The sequence below is a fragment of the Lupinus angustifolius genome, chromosome LG03 (assembly GCF_001865875.1).
Source record: "Lupinus angustifolius cultivar Tanjil chromosome LG03, LupAngTanjil_v1.0, whole genome shotgun sequence".
In the NCBI taxonomy this organism is placed as follows: Eukaryota; Viridiplantae; Streptophyta; class Magnoliopsida; order Fabales; family Fabaceae; genus Lupinus; species Lupinus angustifolius.
The window spans coordinates 23,756,119-23,774,225 of record NC_032011.1 but is presented as its reverse complement, the minus strand read 5'-3'; the positions used below and the strand labels follow the sequence as shown (position 1 = coordinate 23,774,225).

At 32.5% G+C, this 18,107-nt stretch overlaps 3 protein-coding genes across 3 annotated transcripts; 2 read left to right on the top strand and 1 right to left on the bottom strand.

The window, feature by feature from the left end:
• Positions 552-4,534, bottom strand: LOC109343824 (ATP-dependent zinc metalloprotease FTSH 4, mitochondrial-like). The gene is made up of 6 exons (XM_019582303.1): positions 4,332-4,534; positions 3,460-3,547; positions 2,941-3,204; positions 1,576-1,812; positions 1,352-1,476; positions 552-1,147 (listed from the first exon to the last, which is right to left on the bottom strand). The coding sequence occupies exons 1-6, from the start codon at positions 4,356-4,358 to the stop codon at positions 629-631; spliced, it is 1,260 nt and encodes a 419-aa protein (XP_019437848.1). The 5' UTR covers positions 4,359-4,534; the 3' UTR covers positions 552-628.
• LOC109343819 (probable ADP,ATP carrier protein At5g56450) lies at positions 7,505-11,662 on the top strand. Its single transcript, XM_019582300.1, has 2 exons — positions 7,505-8,239; positions 10,885-11,662. Exons 1-2 carry the CDS (start codon positions 7,910-7,912, stop codon positions 11,515-11,517), a joined length of 963 nt encoding a protein of 320 aa, XP_019437845.1. The 5' UTR covers positions 7,505-7,909; the 3' UTR covers positions 11,518-11,662.
• Positions 13,456-17,773, top strand: LOC109343817 (cytochrome P450 711A1). Its single transcript, XM_019582298.1, has 5 exons — positions 13,456-13,771; positions 15,160-15,312; positions 16,217-17,012; positions 17,141-17,236; positions 17,330-17,773. The coding sequence occupies exons 1-5, from the start codon at positions 13,530-13,532 to the stop codon at positions 17,657-17,659; spliced, it is 1,617 nt and encodes a 538-aa protein (XP_019437843.1). The 5' UTR covers positions 13,456-13,529; the 3' UTR covers positions 17,660-17,773.

Genomic DNA, 18,107 nt, shown 5'->3' with positions numbered 1-18,107 from the left:
ATAAAAAGATATAATATAAAGTACACATAACACAACAAATACATTCTGATTCTAAAAAATAAAATATATAAAAATTAAATACATAATATCATGCAATATTGACCGGCCGTACAAAGTGTCTATACACACTAGTTTTTTATAATTGAGCTAGTAAATTTGGCATGAGTACAAATTAAATTATATGGGCCTCTAATTGCAGACAAAACTTAATATTGGTGGAATTATTTTTTAAAATCAAACTCTACACCAATGTTATTAAAACCGGATCGATCATCAAATTGGTGAGGGTACTGGTTTAGTGGTTCACTGGTTCAACCAGTGGTAAAGCATTGATCTCTATATTTTCCTAATCCTTTCCCCTAGGTTTTTCTTGGTCTTCGTCTGACTCTAGAAATTGGACTAACCTCCATTTGGTTTACTCTCCTACTAAGATCACAATCTTGTCACAAAAATATGATGCAATTAATATTACAAAACTTAAATGAGAAAATAGATATGAATAGAATATCCTAGGCATAAGTGTATACACAAAGTATCCAATGGACACTCAATTATATCCCAAAGGAAGCACACTACAATGTTTTGCACCAATTTAGTGTGAGCACTAACAATGACCATCTAACCGAAGCTACAAATTAACATAGACTCTTTTCCACAAGTAAAAGCATACCTTCGACATGTGGGACTCCAAAATCTGTCTCCTTCCTTCAACATCTGGATTGGGAACAACAACATGGCGATCAAACCGCCCAGGTCTTACCAAAGCCTTATCTAGTGACTCTGGAAAGTTCGTAGCTGCAATCACTATTACACCTTCATTCTGCTTGAATCCATCTAGCTCAACAAGCAACTGATTTAGAGTCATCTTCATATACATTTGGTCCTTTGGATTTCGGCTTCCTCCAATAGCATCGATCTCATCGATGAAGATTATACAAGGTGATCGCTTCTTTGCAGCAGAAAAAAGATCCCTCACCCTTCGTGCACCAACACCAACAAACATCTCTTCAAATTCACTTCCACTGCATGAGAAGAAAGGAACTCCTGCCTCTCCAGCAATAGCTCTTGCCAACATTGTTTTACCAGTGCCAGGTGGGCCAACAAGCAAAACACCTTTCGGGAGCTTTCCACCAAGACGAGTAAAGCGCTATCACAAAGGAAACAAGTCATCCAAAATAGTACTGAAAAGGGGCGCCTTGTATGCTCAGTAAAGAAGTATATAGATTATAACTAACAAAAGTATGATATAGAAAGGTGACATTGTTCTCTGGAGATACAAGTTTAAACACTCAATCATTAGAGGAATAAATCTTTGCAAAAGAGAGAATATATCTGTGCTCAAGATGCCTACCTTAGGATCTCGTAGGTAGTGAACAATTTCTTCCAGCTCTGCCTTAGCTTCATCAACACCTTTTACATCATTAAATTTAGTATTGGACTCCACACTGGGTTGCACTTCTTCACTCATACCAAGTCCTAAAAGTTCAAAAACAAACCAAACAATGTGCCCAATAAATTCAGGTTGAATAATGAGTGAACCTGGGCAGCTTATAAGTTACAATGACATAGTAATACCTTTACTAATTCCTTTATCCTCAATGAGTGCTCCTACACCAGAAATTAAGAGAAAGACCACTACAACAGACCTAATTGTACGCCATAGCTGATCTTTAAAATTCCCACCTTCTGCAGCCACCATATGAATTGGAAAACTTGCAGTTCCAAGCACTGCATCTTTTGCAGGTTTTCCCGCATTTCTAAGAGCAGAAAAGCCACCTATACTCTCTTCCTCCCTCACTGAATTAGAAACACCTGAAAAATCAGACACCGCTTGGTTATAACTGTGTCCTTAAAGTGTGCTAAGAAATAAATGCTTATTTTTTTCTTTTTTAGATAAATAAAGAAATTCCGTAAGAGAAGAGAATAGTACATGAGAAGAGGATAAGACATCCTCACAGAACAAAGCGAAAGAAAAACAACTATGCTAGGATGTAGAATATGCAACAAAGCATACCAATCCCTCTGAAAATCATACCCAAAGAAACACCACAAAAAACATATGGGCAGAGCTCCAAAAAGATGCCAAATAATAACCCTCTCCCAACCATAGCCTGAAGAGGATAAGGAATTTCTAACAGTGCTATCAATGGCGGGTGGCGGTTCATGTTGATTTTCCAAAAATCGCTGGCAAAAGGCGACTACTCGCCATGGCAGATGACAATAATATATATATATATATATATATATATAATATACAATGACGAAAGACGAATCGTGAAATCAGCTATAATACAAAGCTGAATCTGAAAGAGTGAGGGTTAGTGATGTCCTACGCAGTTTAGCAGAGTGAGAAATGATCATGACTGAATGATAAGTATGACATCATTTCACAAAAAATATTATAAATTTATGTTTATATATAAACGCAGATCTGAAACTAATGCGGCAACCAAATTTGAAACAAATAAAGAAAAGGAGGAGGGATAGGAAAAATAATTGAGAAAACGATATGAAAGAAAAGGGGGGTCAGTCTTATTATCTCCTCCCCCTTTTTTCATTGATAATATTGCTAGGAAAAGCCCTAATTTTGATTTTAGGAATTGGGCCACACGAACCCAAGCCATATTTGATTTTAGGAATTGGGCCATATTTGTTGTGAATGCTGGCAGGGGCAATTCGGCCATGTCCACACCATTATGGAACATTAATCTAAATATCTGCAAATCAGCACACACTCAAAAGCAAAACTCAGAGCCAGAAGAGGTAGAAGGAAGAAAACCAAATTTAATTGCTTGCTTGAGGAAAATCTTCATTCTATAAGAAAAGCAATATTGACAAGAAACATTAGGCAGAGTATTAGACAAGGCAAAGTAAATACATATGCAAAATTGCAAATATAGTCAAAATAAAAGGAGAGCAGTTATAGAGCCAAACAGTCACCTTTCCGTAAAGTCTTCAGCAGTTGACTTTCATCCAGCCTATCAACTTTCACTAATGCTTTAACATATTCAGAAAGTGCAGAATGATTAGAATGCAGAGATGGCTGACTTTCAAAAGCTCTAATTACAGCTTCAGGATCATTTCGACGGTAAAGTTCTTTAAGATGAGCAACTTCACTGGCTTCATCTGCATCACGTACTCGACGGGCCAGATTGCCAACATAGCTGGACTGGAATTTCTTCTGGGCACACAAGAGCCTATTTCCTACAGAAATTTAAAGGCAAGTGTAACAGACAAAAGTTTTAGGCCAAAATTTACAGGTACTCTAGACATCAGTTAGAAACAGGCATTTACAACTTGAAAAATATCTATGTATAAATAGTTCTACTGCTAATTTTTTTTTCAAAAGATAAACCCCAAAGTAACACAAGTCAGAAAATATAAAACTACTATGAATGAGAAAAGCAAATATATATACTTAAACTACTGACGCACACTACAGGAACAATGGTTTTATACCTGCACAGCCTTCAAATTTATTAGCTGATAAATAGCTTCTAAGAAACAAATCTTTGACCTGTCCAGATGCTGATTGATTCCTTGCTACCTGAAAAAAGAAACTATAAAATTAATTTACGAATAAAACTAATACAAGATACAATCACAGATGGCAATTGCATTCGTGCAAAGTAAGACATAATTGATCATGAAATGCATACAGTTTGCTTAACTTATTTGACACTAGATAGAAACTAGCTATCATTGGTTGGAAAACTTATGTTTAAAAATGTAAAAGAAAATACACACCATCCCTATTTTCCAACTACCCAGCTTTCTAGTCTCTCTCTAGTGAACGAAAATTCTCATGAACCCTAGCAATGACCCATTTAACAACTCAATCTAGCAAATTGGACAAATGTCGATATTATGACCGGAGCCAGAATAAAATAAATAATTACTTTACAGTTCTCCAAATAATAATGAAATAAAAAATTTATGAACCTGAGCAATGACCCAATCAACAACTCAATCTAGCAAATTGGATAAATATCAATATTATGAACCTGAGCAATGACCCATTCAACAACTCAATCTATCAAAATGGATAAATGTCAACATTAAGAACATGATCACGAATAAAAAAATTGATTAAATTACGGTTCCCCAATAACAATGAAATAAAAATCTTCTAAACCTAAACAATGACCCTTTCAATAACTCAATCTAGAAAATTGGATAAATGTGACTATCATCAGTATTATGAACCTGAGCCCGAATAAAATAAATAAATAAATAAATTTAGGGTTCTCCAAACAATAATAATAAAATGGAAATGAAATAGAGAGGATGAAAATTGATGGAGTGGGGGTTAGATTGAAGAAAAAACTGACCTGAGTTATCAAACGAATCCACGCCATGTGACGAAATTAGGTTAAATTTGCAGATTATGTTGGGAAAGAGAAAACGTGATTGATGAAAATGAAAGATCGGAAAACAAGAGAGTGAAGGATCGAATGTGTCGTAGGTTCTCACTTCTTAACAAATCAACTTATTCTTCTCTTCTCTTTCTCTAATTTGTATAAGATTAGATATTACAAGAGCCTTGTCAAATTACAAGCCTATATATTCTTTGGTGGATATTGTATAATATGTGTGTATAATTATAATAAATTAAAAAAAAAATTTAAAAGGAAAAAGATGTATACACCAACCGTGTATGAGTTTTATACATTATCATTGGATTACATATTTAATAGTTATTGGATTTTCAACAACAAAAATAATCGGATGATGAAGCACATATATATAAATCTGTATACTCACCGTGCATACATTTTATACTCTTTTTTAAAATATGTGATACATAAATTTTGCTTGCATAAATCCTCTCTTATAACAAATAGGGAGATAATTTGGAGATTTCCATGTTATTAATTATAAGCAAATATTAAATGTTATTATGATAAAATTATCCTATCCTTATTAAGTTTCTATATAATTTCTCTCATTTTTAATATATAGTTCATTCAAGATCTCATGCAAACACTATATAATAAATATCAACTAGTGATAATTTAGTAATTGATATTGATTTTATTTTTTAATATATAGTTTTTTTCTTCACTTTTATCTATATCTATATATCTATATATCTATACTATATATAAAGGCAAAACATGGTGTAACTTCCACCATGGTATAATTTCTATTTCATATTTTGTCATTCACATTATTTAATTTTTACAAAAAGACCATATAATCATAAATAAACATCACTAACACATTAATTAATTATATCTTTCACATTAAATTGAACATTATCATAAATACATAAAAATTATAACAAATACATTATAATTCTAAAAATAAAATATATAAAAATTAAATACGTAGTACCATGTAAAATTGACCGGCAGGCACGAAGTGCCTGTACACACTAGTCTATATAAAGCCAAAACATGATGTAATTTCCACCATGATATAATTTTCATTTCCTCTTTTGCCTTTAACATTATTTAATTTTTACAAAAAAATATATAACTTAAATAACCACTACCAACACATTAATTAACCACATCTCTCCCTCAAAGTGAATATTATCATAAATAAATAAAAAGATATAATATAAAGTACACATAACACAACAAATACATTCTGATTCTAAAAAATAAAATATATAAAAATTAAATACATAATATCATGCAATATTGACCGGCCGTACAAAGTGTCTATACACACTAGTTTTTTATAATTGAGCTAGTAAATTTGGCATGAGTACAAATTAAATTATATGGGCCTCTAATTGCAGACAAAACTTAATATTGGTGGAATTATTTTTTAAAATCAAACTCTACACCAATGTTATTAAAACCGGATCGATCATCAAATTGGTGAGGGTACTGGTTTAGTGGTTCACTGGTTCAACCAGTGGTTCAGTAATTAAACCGCATAGGATTAAACTGGTTAAACCGGACATACATACTTATATATATGTGTGTAAACCTGTAACAAAAATTATCTAATATGTAGATACTCAAATTTATAATCCATATTTATAGTCAAAGTAGAAATTATCATAAACAAACAACTTTAATAAATCCAAAGTCTAAATTACAAATACAAATAGTAATCAACAAGTACTTGTCTTACTTAACAAACTCCAAACATATGACGCAAGTTCATAATTCATTCTACAAAACATATTATATATTTAAAACTTTAACACTAATGAGTCAAAGTTATTTCATATTGAGGTTCCATTTCTTCACTATTTAAGTCCAAAGCTTGACTAACGTTGTCTTCAACTAGGTTCACATTCTCCACAGGGTTGAGTTGTGCATCATCATCATCTTCTAAATTTAATTGATCTACAACAATATCTTTTTTTTTCATATATCAATTTTCATACAAGTTAACAATAAAATAAATTAGTTATTAGAACCAAAACTGACAATGCAATAAAAAACATTACATGTATGGAAGAAAAAAATTAGTTATTAGTTGTGCATCATCATCATCTTCTAATTCTACGTGGATGTGCCTATGTGGGGTTCTTTAAAATTACATGTATGAACTGACTGTTTCAATCAAATTATGGCCGGTTCACCGGTTTTAACACGGTTCACCGATTTTTATTCGGTTTACACCAGTTTTGATGCTTAGCCGACACAACACTTATTTTGTACCGATTGGCCAGTTTTTCGGTCGAATCGGCCAATCTGAACAGGTTTTAATATCATTGCTCTACACCATAAGGCTATTGCCACCCTAAATAACAATCAGATTAATTTTTAAACTTAAACAACCACAATCATAATTTTAATTATAATGTATATCATTTATGTAAAATCTTCTCAATATTATTTATTCTTATAAATATGTAATTTAACAATGTATATATATATTTTATTAATCATTTATATTTATATATATATATATATATATATATAATAAAAGGATTAGTAAATCAATATCATATGAAATAATTTAGATATTGTGGGAATAAGTCAATTGCTAAAGAGTGTCCTAAATAATCTAAAAATAATTGAAAAAATACACTTAAAAATATAAAATTACATTACTAGAGAGTTTGTTTATGACAAGATACACTTTATACTTTAAACTATAATGATATTACTTTCCATATAATTGAACAAACATGTCAAATAAAACTATTAATGAGTTTAGTCAAGTCATATTTATTCATTAAATATTTGTAAATATTGATTGAATCTAATTATTAAAACCTAATTTCACTCTAATAAAATTAAGTCATATTTAAATCCAATTATAACATGACCAAATTTGGTGAGCTAATAAGGTTTGGTTTTTGCTTTTACCGTAAATTTGCGAATAGGTTATGTTTTTTTTTTTGTTTTTCACAGATATCTTCGTACCGAAAACAAATTTTATCCGAGTTGAGAATATCCACAGATACATGGGGCTAACTCTACCGGCGGACATTTTTTCTAGAGGTTATGTTTCCTTTTGCTTTGATTTCTCAGGTTATATAAGCACTTTAAGGATAAAATGACTTAAATAGACTTACCACAAAAACAAGATAGTGGATAAATATAGACGTGGAAAACATCTAGAGAGAGAAAGGAAAAATCAAATGCAATACTGCAAAATTATCTCTATCCATTAAAGCCGACCAGAAAGTCAAATGGAACAACCAACCTTAATCAACCATAATTTCTTTATAAACTAACCACAATTCACGATTCCCCAATTTTTCTATATCCTAATACATTACAAAATTATAAACCATTTCCCATCTTTACGTGTGGGTTTTGATAAAAAGGGATAACCTTTATTTTCAACAACTCTGAAATTGTTGTTTGGGTCATTGTATTCGTTTCAATTCATCGATTTAAGCAAAAAAACCATAATGGGTATAACCCCTTTTGAGCAAAGTTTGTAACTTGGGAAAAATCAGAAGAAATCGGTGTAGTTAAAGGATTGAAGGATGAGCGGTGAGGATGAAGACCCAGATAGAAAAGGTTTGAATTTGAAGCAATATTCATGGCGAACCAACTTTCAACGTGATCTTATAGCTGGGGCTATGATGGGTGGAATGGTTCATACTGTTGTGGCTCCAATTGAAAGGGCCAAGCTTTTGTTGCAGACTCAAGAAAGCAATTTGGCTATTGTTGAAAGTGGTCGTCGCAAATTCAAGGGTATGGTGGATTGTATAGTTCGTACTGTTAGGGAAGAAGGTGTTTTATCTTTGTGGCGTGGTAATGGTAGCAGTGTTCTTCGTTATTATCCTTCTGTTGCACTCAATTTCTCTCTCAAGGTTTGTTCTTAATCTTATAATATTTTCTTCTTATCAAATTTATAGGCAAACCCTTTTCATTTTTGTCTTCTTTCTTTGGATTTTTTATGTGTCTATCTCTAGTTGCCATATCGTTATTATTTAGTGCATTCGTTGCCCCATTAGTTGAGGTAATAGATTAATTGAATTTTTTCATATCACCATTTGAGAGTGTTGAACTGATATTATTAAAATTGTAACTGATATGCCATTGCTGAGAAAATCTATTAGTATTAGTTTATTGCTTTGTCTTAATCTGCTGTGAGTCTGTGACAGCTTGTGTCAAATAGTCCTTGGAGTATTTGCAATAAGCAGATTCTAAGAAAATCGAATTTGTCTTTACTATTCTACCTTGTGTGCTTTATCATTAAGAGTTTATTTTATGTTCGGAAAGATGAAATCAAAATAAAGAACTTGACGAGATGCCATTTTGTAATGTCCTGTTAATGAACATGTTTGGCAGAAATAGAAAAAACGTTATAGTGCAAGTTATGCGACCATTTCAAACGTATATTCCCTGATTGTCTTTTTTCCAAGCTTTTCGTGGTCTTTGCTTGCTAGCTCCAACTTCTGGCTTGATATGTTGAATGGATAATATCATTTAGTATTTAGTTATTTACATTAGTAACATACTATCATGATTTGAGAAGAGAAACAAAGAGGTTTGGACCCATCACTAGCTATTCAAACACCATTTCTGAGATCCATTTGGGTTTGGTCATCTCCTGGAAAACTGCCGTGGAGGCAATGTGCAAAATAGGCTGATCGTATACATCGTTAACTAGGGAGCTAGTATCTCATAAACAACCATATAATGATTATTGAAGCAAATTGAGGAACCTAGCTTTTGTCGTTCACTATATTATAATATTTGTTTTCACTCTTTAAAGGATTTATCTCATTCATCAAGTTCACTATTCCTAAATTTTATTGTTCTTTTCTTCTTTTTCTATCACCGATATACCCTTCTTACCTTGTAATGTTCTATCCCCTTTTTCTCCTAACCATTGCCACCTATTCTGGAGCAAAATCCCTCAAATTTGCAGACTCGGATTGGTATATAATTTCCAGACTGCAGTACTCTCCTTGTATTCATTACTTACAACATGGATATTGGACAAATACCTGTTTTGTGGTTGACATTAGATGACTCCGAGTATTAGCAGGCACACCTTTCACCCATTTAATATCAAATGGGGCTTACATTTTGTTATTTATGTTCTTGTAATTCGTTTTCCTATTTTCATGTTACAAAATATCAATGCTGATTCCTGTGACTTGCTAAGAGAGTAAGAAGTATAAAGCAATCTTGATTTGTGCAGTACCTCATTTTCACGGTGCTAGTTATATTAATCTCTTTTTTATAAATAAAATAAAATAGTCTTTTCCTACCTCCCCCGCCTTTTGGGTTGTGATTGAGGACTATTCGGTATTAATGAAAACACCTTTTCCTTGAGCTTTTCTTGATTTCAATAGATCTTTGGTTGGTTTTTTTCTTGTAGTGCGTGAAATCTAATGATGTTTGTTTATTAATTTGCTGCCTGTCTAGCATCGAGACAAATTACTTGCTGACCAGAATTTCTTATGAGGATTTTGTCTTCTAAATTTTCGTGTGTTTATTATTTGAAACCTCTTTTCTGCCTTTTGTGGGAGTAAGAACTTATTCACAAATGTGTCATGTGGGTATGGGTGCGTCTGAGTTTGTAAAAACATCAATTAAAGATAACCCATAATACATGTATGTATCAATATTTTTTAATTATATATAGCAAGAAACGTAAAAGTTTGTATCAAAAAATAGACCCATTGACATGTTTTTCATGCAAATCAAGTATATATACACAAAATTAGGGACTTAGGTAACTTCAATACACTGTCTCTGAACTTGTGTTACACAGATGCATCCATTATTCTTTTGCTTTGAAGCCGGAATCCCCGGTGGTTAGGATTTCTTCAGTCTCTCCATAAGAATTTGCACTTGTGGAAGAACAATTTGTCTCTATCCTTTTAATTATCTATGACTCACATTTTCAAGCTGGAGCAAAATAAATGGCGTAGTTCAGCATAATTTAGGATGATATAACTAGACTGTATTAAGATCAACACTGAGAGTAATTTGATACAAGTCATGATGCCATTTTCATTTTTTATTTTCTGCAATTCAATTTGGAAAAGTTAGAGCAATACTGTAAGATGCCAAACATAGCTTTATTATATAGTGGAATGTGAGATAAAGAGTTGATCATTCCTCTTAGAAAATTCCACCAAAAGTTATGTCTGACAGAAGAAAATTGAGAAAAAAATCTGAAATTTAAAACTAAATGCACTTTAAAAATTGCTGCTTTTGTTGAAGAATGTGATTTAGTTTCCTTAATATTGCAATTATAGAGATTTAGAGTGACAACAGTATTTTAAAATTTTAATTGCACAAAACTTCTCATTTAAGGTGATGCATTAGTAAAGGTGCGATAAGGTTACCACAAAATTCTGCACTTAAGTTTTTCACATGGCCAAGAATGTCTCTTTGTAACGTATTTTTTTTAAGTCCAGACGATTGCTGAACGTTAATGTGTGGCTAAATTTGTGTGCTTTATAATTGTGTGTGAAATGATTGTTTTCTTCAACAGGATCTCTACAAAAGCGTTTTAAGAGATGGGGACTCTCGTGATAATAATCCTTTTTCTGGTGCATCTGCTAATTTCATCGCTGGGGCTGCAGCCGGTTGTACAACACTCATCTTGGTATACCCCCTTGATATCGCGCACACACGCCTTGCTGCAGACATCGGAAGGACAGAAGTGCGTCAATTTCGGGGCATTTACCACTTCTTGACTACCATATTCCATAAAGACGGCGTTCGAGGTATTTACCGGGGCCTTCCAGCATCACTACATGGGATGGTGGTGCACAGGGGCCTTTACTTTGGAGGTTTCGATACAATGAAAGAGATCTTATCCGAACAATCAAAACCCGAGTTGGCATTGTGGAAGCGCTGGGTGGTAGCTCAAGCAGTTACGACCTCTGCCGGGTTGATATCCTACCCATTAGACACGGTTCGTAGGAGAATGATGATGCAGTCCGGCTTGGAAAAGCCAGTGTACAACGGCACCTTAGACTGCTGGAGGAAAATCTATATCCAAGAAGGGTTAACTTCATTTTATCGCGGGGCGGTTTCAAATGTGTTTAGGAGCACCGGGGCTGCAGCTATCTTAGTCTTGTATGATGAGGTAAAGAAATTTATGAATTGGGGGAGATTGTAACACCACAACTTAACCAACATTCATTTTGACACCCTTTCATTATATCAAATCAGACCATTATACATTTTGAGGCTTAGGATAATTTTGTAGTATAAATGTTCTTCATTACATTTCATTTGTTAATGTGATCATTGTCATTCCCTCATTGATTTGTGGCTTTGCTAACTTGTATGCTAGATTTTCCTAATACATTTTTTCAGCCACAGTGAATAACAGAAACAAGATATGATTCTGATTGGCAGAGACTTTAGCAAATATTTTTCAGTGAGAAAGTTTCTAACTTTTTAAACATTTTAGTGTTTGGTTGTTGAGTTGAAACACTAATTTCTATTGGCAAGGCTAATAAGTGAAAATCTCTCTTAGCAACATTTTTTTACTTACAAATAAATGTAAACCTTCCTTAAATCCTAATTGTTCCAAATTTCTTTGTACTTTTTTAAAAACAATGCTAGATGTTGGTCTAGTGGTGTAAGGCCTCACTGGATGCCTAAGGTCGAAAGTTATATTCCTGGAAATGAGACACTTGTTGGGAGGAGCAGTCACGAATCCCGAAAGTGATTTATTCTTTACCCAAAAAGGTGAGGGGATACCTTTGATAGTACAAAAAAAAATCATGGTAAATATAACATGAGAGCGAAAAATTGTGTAATATACAAAAGTTGTATTAAGGAGTGTTATATTTTGGAGGGCCATAAATTATAGTTAACCATTTACGTAAAGAATTAATATCTTTTTGGGTGCGTGATTGTCTCTCACAACAAATATCGCTCTCAAAATCAGATATTTGATATTTTGATCTATTTAATAAGGTTTTATACCACTAGATCAACGAACGTTTTGTTACTAGTTAATAATTTGATCATACAAGATAAATAACATTGTTGATTGCTAAACTACTATCTTAGGTGCAGCTTTAATAATTTGATTACAAGTGAATTGACCTTTTTTATTTAAGATTACACTTTCTAAGTAAATATGTGACATATATGCATGGAAATATTCGTAGCACATTGGTTGATTCCTTAGCAAATACAAAGCAGAAATGCAGATAAAGATGACGAAAATAGAAGAGGAATTTGTGGTGGTTCTAGATTATCCTTGTTCTTTTAGAATTCTCTCCCCACGACTCAATTTTGGTGAATAGGAATAGGAATAAGAATAGGAATATGAATTGGAATATGAATTGGAATAGGAATAGGATGCTTAGTGGGTTCTTTGTACCCTCATGCAGCAGGTGGGGTATCTTTTAAATGGAAAATCATTACTCCATTACATATCCACACTTTCTCTTTGGGTTTTTTTTGGGTATTACCAAAAATATTCTTTCGGTTTGCATGATTGTCTTTTCCAACAAGTGTTGCTTCTATGAATCAAACTTTTGACATTTTAATCATCGTGGACATCTAACGAAACTTTATACCACTAGATTAACCTCTTAAGTTTACTTTAATTTAATTATATATGTCAAAAATATAAGAGGCTCAGAAAGATAATTACAAGTTTCCGATAGGAATAATCCAGAAAATGAATAATTCTGTCTATAAAAGTGAAAAGATAATATTAATATACTAATCTCTATGATGAAAATATTTATTAGGTGCATATTACAATTTACTCTCATTCTAAACTTTGTACTAGTTTCCTAATTCTTTAACCAATGTTTTTATTAGAGCTGGTTAGCAAGATATTTGAGTCAAAATTCAAACAGGGCCTAATGTAATTTCACCTGAATCATAAATAAAAAAGAATATGGACAAAAAGCAAGATTTGATTTGATTATGTAATAAGTTGAATGAACGAATGAAATAGATTGGGTATGATATAGGGTATCTAATTCTCACATTTCATCATTCATATAGTGACAAAACCCATCTCCACTTTTCTTAATATAAAGCCTCACTACTCCATGATGAGTTAATTAAGACTAGAATACAATCACTTCTCATTTTTTCTTCATTCCAAAACCCTCTTCTCTTATATAACTATATAGTATATTACAGGGAAAAATAACAATGGTTTCCATTGATTTGGAATGGTTGTTTCCAATTCAGAGTTTCCCTTTTGTTTCAGTAATAATATTTACCTTGGTGGCTTTAATTGGAGGAGTATTGGGTTACTTATATGGGCCCTATTGGGGGGTAAGGAAGGTTCCAGGCCCACCATCCCTTCCACTTGTAGGACACCTTCCCTTGCTGGCTAAGTATGGTCCTGATGTGTTTTCAGTCCTTGCCAAGCAATATGGCCCAATATACAGGTTTGATACTTTTTTTTGTATTATCAAGAGTATCTCTCAACTTATAAGTAAAAAAATAATATATTTTGAAATGAATGCGTGACTGCTCTTGTTAATAAGTGATGTTATGTAATCATTTGTTAACTCGGTATTTAGTAGTTTGATTTTTAGTACACTGTTATACCAGTCCAGTCACTAGAGTCAATTCATGATATCTTCCCCTTCATATTTGATGGAGAAGGAAAAATATTGTCACTATTTAATAGATCTTGTGTATATATAGATAGATATTCAAAATCTAAAGCCTCAAGTTTCTGTCCTTCAGCAGAATCATGATGGATGGACAATAAAATTTTGACTTTTGAAAGGTGGGGTTGGTGTTTTTTGGGAGTATATATGCTGTCGACTTTTTCTACCATTCCATGTATCATCATTTCTAATTAGTTGAAAAAAACTATTTAAGTGAAAAATATAATTATTAAATATTTTTTTGGCCAATCAAATCTCCTGACACACGAAGTGAAATAAAACAACATATGTGAATCCGTACCTTCTTAGTCCTTTTTCCCATTGTAGGAGTTGAATTGTAATGCTTTTCAGGACATAGGAATCAATAAGGTGGTCTTCTCTTTTTCAACAAAAGTCTTTTCCTTAGACACCGTTGAAATTAAAGTGATGACAACCTAGCTATATTCTAATAATTATGGTAAGCCATAGACATCTTTTTTTGTACACAAATTTAATTGATTGGTTAAGGAAAGTGTAACTATGGCATGAGTGTTTATAAAAATATTTAATGATTGTTGGTATTGATAATTTTCATATGGGTAGCAAAATTTGAACTCATAATATTATTAGTAGAACCTTATAATATTAGACATTGGTTTGTATTATTGTATATATTAATATGAGATTTAAGTTATTGGTTTTCTGGACAAATCAACCTATAGTTTAATAACTTGCTTTTAAGTGAATAAATTGAAGATTCTATCTAACAAAATCATATAAAAAAGAGATAGACATGATTACTTTAAAAATAAAACTTTGGTAGCCCTATCTATAATATTGTTGGCCATTAACAACTATGATTAGGTGAGTATCATATAATCCAATTTTTTGAGAGGACTTGCAGTATTTTAATTAACACATGTTTACCTTTCTACCACCTTCTCATAAAAATAAAAAATAAATAAATCTCACTTTGATTATTGTTATATACACATAGTTATTCTAAACACAAAAGGATGGTTATTCCATTTCATGTGCACCAGATACTTTAAATTAATGTATGAAGTATTTCTTATGTAAATAAAGAGCATATTTAGTTGCTAACAATGCATTTAACATTTAAACTAACATAGTAAGTGCCTTAGTGGTGTTCATATTTTATTTAATTTAATTTAATGCAGATTTCATATGGGAAGACAGCCACTAATAATTATAGCAGATGCAGAGCTTTGTAAAGAGGTTGGAATAAAAAAATTTAAAGACATTTCAAACAGAAGTGTTCCTTCACCTATTTCTGCTTCCCCTCTTCACCAAAAGGGTCTCTTCTTTTCAAGGTATGCAAATTGTAACTTCAAAAGGTTTTCATTCCTCAGATGTTACCTCCATTGCAAAAAGAACAATAGGAAAATATGAATGCCAATACTCTTTTATTTAGTTTTTAAATAAGATATGAAAGTCAATGGTATAGTTTTAATATATAACAACATATATTCATATATACATAGTGCCATTATATTATATTATATTATATTATATTATATTATATTATATTATATGCACCTCATGATAGAATCACTGTCATTACATAATACATGGTTCATATACCTCCACATTAGCACCAATGTTATTGAGGATGAAAAAGGAGAGAAGGGTAATGGTGGTTAGAGGAGTGTAAAATAGGACAGAAATATTACATATGGAAATAAGATTTCCTATGTAAATGTCAATAACATGAAGTTTTAATGGTTCTGCTATAAGTTACTTATAGATATGGGATAGAGAAGACTACTATAATATTACTTTGTTGCTGAAATAAGATAACTACAGTTTTCAGCAAAGGCTTTAGGATGGTTTTTACAAATTATCTAGCAAGAAAAATTAGAATCAAACTTTAAACCTTTCTCAGGCAAAGTGCTCATCCTTATGACCTGAATCAACCATGTTGGCACAAGTTAAAGAGTGTGTATTACTATAGACATTTTGCAGAGTCAGCACTAATATCAGTAATGCACATAGATTTAGATGAAATTTTAATGGCTCTGCATAAAAGTTATAAAAGCTGTTCCTTAGATGCAATGTTCTGTCAGCGGACTAGCTGCGAAGTTAAATATTTTATCCGATTTTGTGATTATAGGAGTTATCAAATTCAGAAATCATCATAACAGAAATGTATATGACTAGGATGCAAATTCCAATTCAGAAAATCTGAACAATCAATTGTGCAACTTGTTCGTGCAGGGATTCTCAATGGTCTAGCATGCGAAATACCATACTATCGGTGTACCAGCCTTCACACTTATCCATTTTAGTGCCGACAATGCAGTCATTCATAGAGTCTGCTACACAAAATCTTGACTCTCAACAAGAAGACATCACCTTTTCAAATTTATCCCTCAGATTAGCAACTGATGTTATTGGTCAAGCGGCATTTGGTGTCAACTTCGGCTTCTCTAATCCTCATTCAGTTTGTGATTCAATCAAGAATGTTAACAACAATGTAGGGGATGCAGCAGGAGCTAGTGATGAAGTAGCAGATTTCATCAATCAACATGTTTATTCTACAACCCAACTTAAGATGGACCTATCAGGTTCCTTCTCCATAATATTAGGCCTACTAGTCCCAATACTACAGGAGCCATTTCGACAGATTTTAAAGAGAATACCAGGCACCATGGACTGGAAAATTGAGCATACGAATCAGAAACTAACTGGTCGTCTTGATGAGATTGTTGAAAATAGAAGGAAAGATAGGACTCGAGGTTCAAAGGATTTCTTGTCACTCATACTAAACGCCACCGAATCTAAAACGGTATCAGAAAAGGTATTCACACCTGATTACATCAGTGCTGTTACTTATGAGCACTTGCTTGCGGGATCAGCAACGACTTCCTTTACCTTATCTACAGTTATCTATTTGGTTGCTGGACATCCAGAAGTTGAGGAAAAGCTTCTTGAGGAGATTGATAAGTTTGGTCCGAAAGATCAGATTCCTACTTCTCAAGACCTTAGTGACAAATTTCCTTATCTTGATCAGGTTAGTCGAGCTTCTTGAAAATTTCCGGTCAAGTTTCATATAATGCAATGCATACATCATATTAAAGCTTTGCCATAGTTAAATTCAATGCATATATTAAATCAATATCCTATACTTGATTAATGCAGGTGATTAAAGAGGCCATGAGGTTTTACATTGTCTCTCCACTAGTTGCAAGAGAAACATCAAATGAAGTAGAAATAGGAGGTTACCTTCTTCCAAAGGTAATAATCATAAAAGAGATTTTCTTTCTTGGATCATAATCATAAAACAGAGCTTTTACATATGCCATCACTGATCAAATTTCATATACACAGGGAACTTGGGTCTGGTTAGCACTTGGAGTTCTAGCAAAAGATCCTAAAAACTTTGCAGAGCCAGAAAAGTTCAAACCTGAGAGGTTTGCTCCAAACTGTGAAGAAATGAAAAGAAGGCATCCTTATGCTTTTATACCATTTGGAATTGGTCCTAGAGCTTGCATTGGTCAGAAGTTTTCCTTACAAGAGCTCAAGCTCTCTCTGATTCATTTATACCGGAAATACGTATTCCGGCATTCACCTGATATGGAAAATCCCTTGGAACTAGATTATGGCATGGTTCTCAACTTCAAGCATGGGGTCAAGGTCAGAACCATAAAAAGGACATAGAGAAGTTGCTATGTAAATTGTACCTGCATTGATAGTAAATGTACTTTACATGTATTGAGATACAAGAGTGAAGAATCTTGTCATAACTTTTGTAAATCATTTCAAATTATGTTGGAGAATGTTTGTACAATATTTTAGGAGAATAATAGAGTAGTAAAACCTGTCTGGAAATGTGTTGACAGAATTGGTTTTCATAAATTGTTAGTCTTTATCTACTTTGGTTATATAGTTAAATTCAAAGAATATTGTTTAAGACTTTAAGCAATACAAAATGAATAGTTAATTTAAAAAAATTCAAGAATAGTTTCCTAAAAGTTAGACACAGCATATTTTTAACATATATTTTCAAACTTTTTGAAACATATTAACATTTCCCACACAAAAGTAGCAAGTAGATGGAGAAAAAAGGATGGTGTGGTGACCAGGATGGGAGGAAAAAAGGATAAAA

What these genes read in the sequence shown, in the direction of transcription:
- LOC109343824 (XM_019582303.1), bottom strand. Translation starts at nt 4,358, where the DNA reads ATGGCGTGGATTCGTTTGATAACTCAG. An exon ending in TAAATTTGAAGGCTGTGCAG is followed by an intron (nt 3,205 to 3,459) that starts GTATAAAACCAT and finishes AAATTTCTGTAG; the next exon opens with GAAATAGGCTCTTGTGTGCC. An exon ending in GCTGAAGACTTTACGGAAAG is followed by an intron (nt 1,813 to 2,940) that starts GTGACTGTTTGG and finishes CTGATTTTTCAG; the next exon opens with GTGTTTCTAATTCAGTGAGG.
- LOC109343819 (XM_019582300.1), top strand. Translation starts at nt 7,910, where the DNA reads ATGAGCGGTGAGGATGAAGACCCAGATAGAAAAGGTTTGAATTTGAAG. An exon ending in CACTCAATTTCTCTCTCAAG is followed by an intron (nt 8,240 to 10,884) that starts GTTTGTTCTTAA and finishes TTTCTTCAACAG; the next exon opens with GATCTCTACAAAAGCGTTTT.
- LOC109343817 (XM_019582298.1), top strand. Translation starts at nt 13,530, where the DNA reads ATGGTTTCCATTGATTTGGAATGGTTGTTTCCAATTCAGAGTTTCCCT. An exon ending in AATTTCCTTATCTTGATCAG is followed by an intron (nt 17,013 to 17,140) that starts GTTAGTCGAGCT and finishes TGATTAATGCAG; the next exon opens with GTGATTAAAGAGGCCATGAG. An exon ending in GAGGTTACCTTCTTCCAAAG is followed by an intron (nt 17,237 to 17,329) that starts GTAATAATCATA and finishes TCATATACACAG; the next exon opens with GGAACTTGGGTCTGGTTAGC.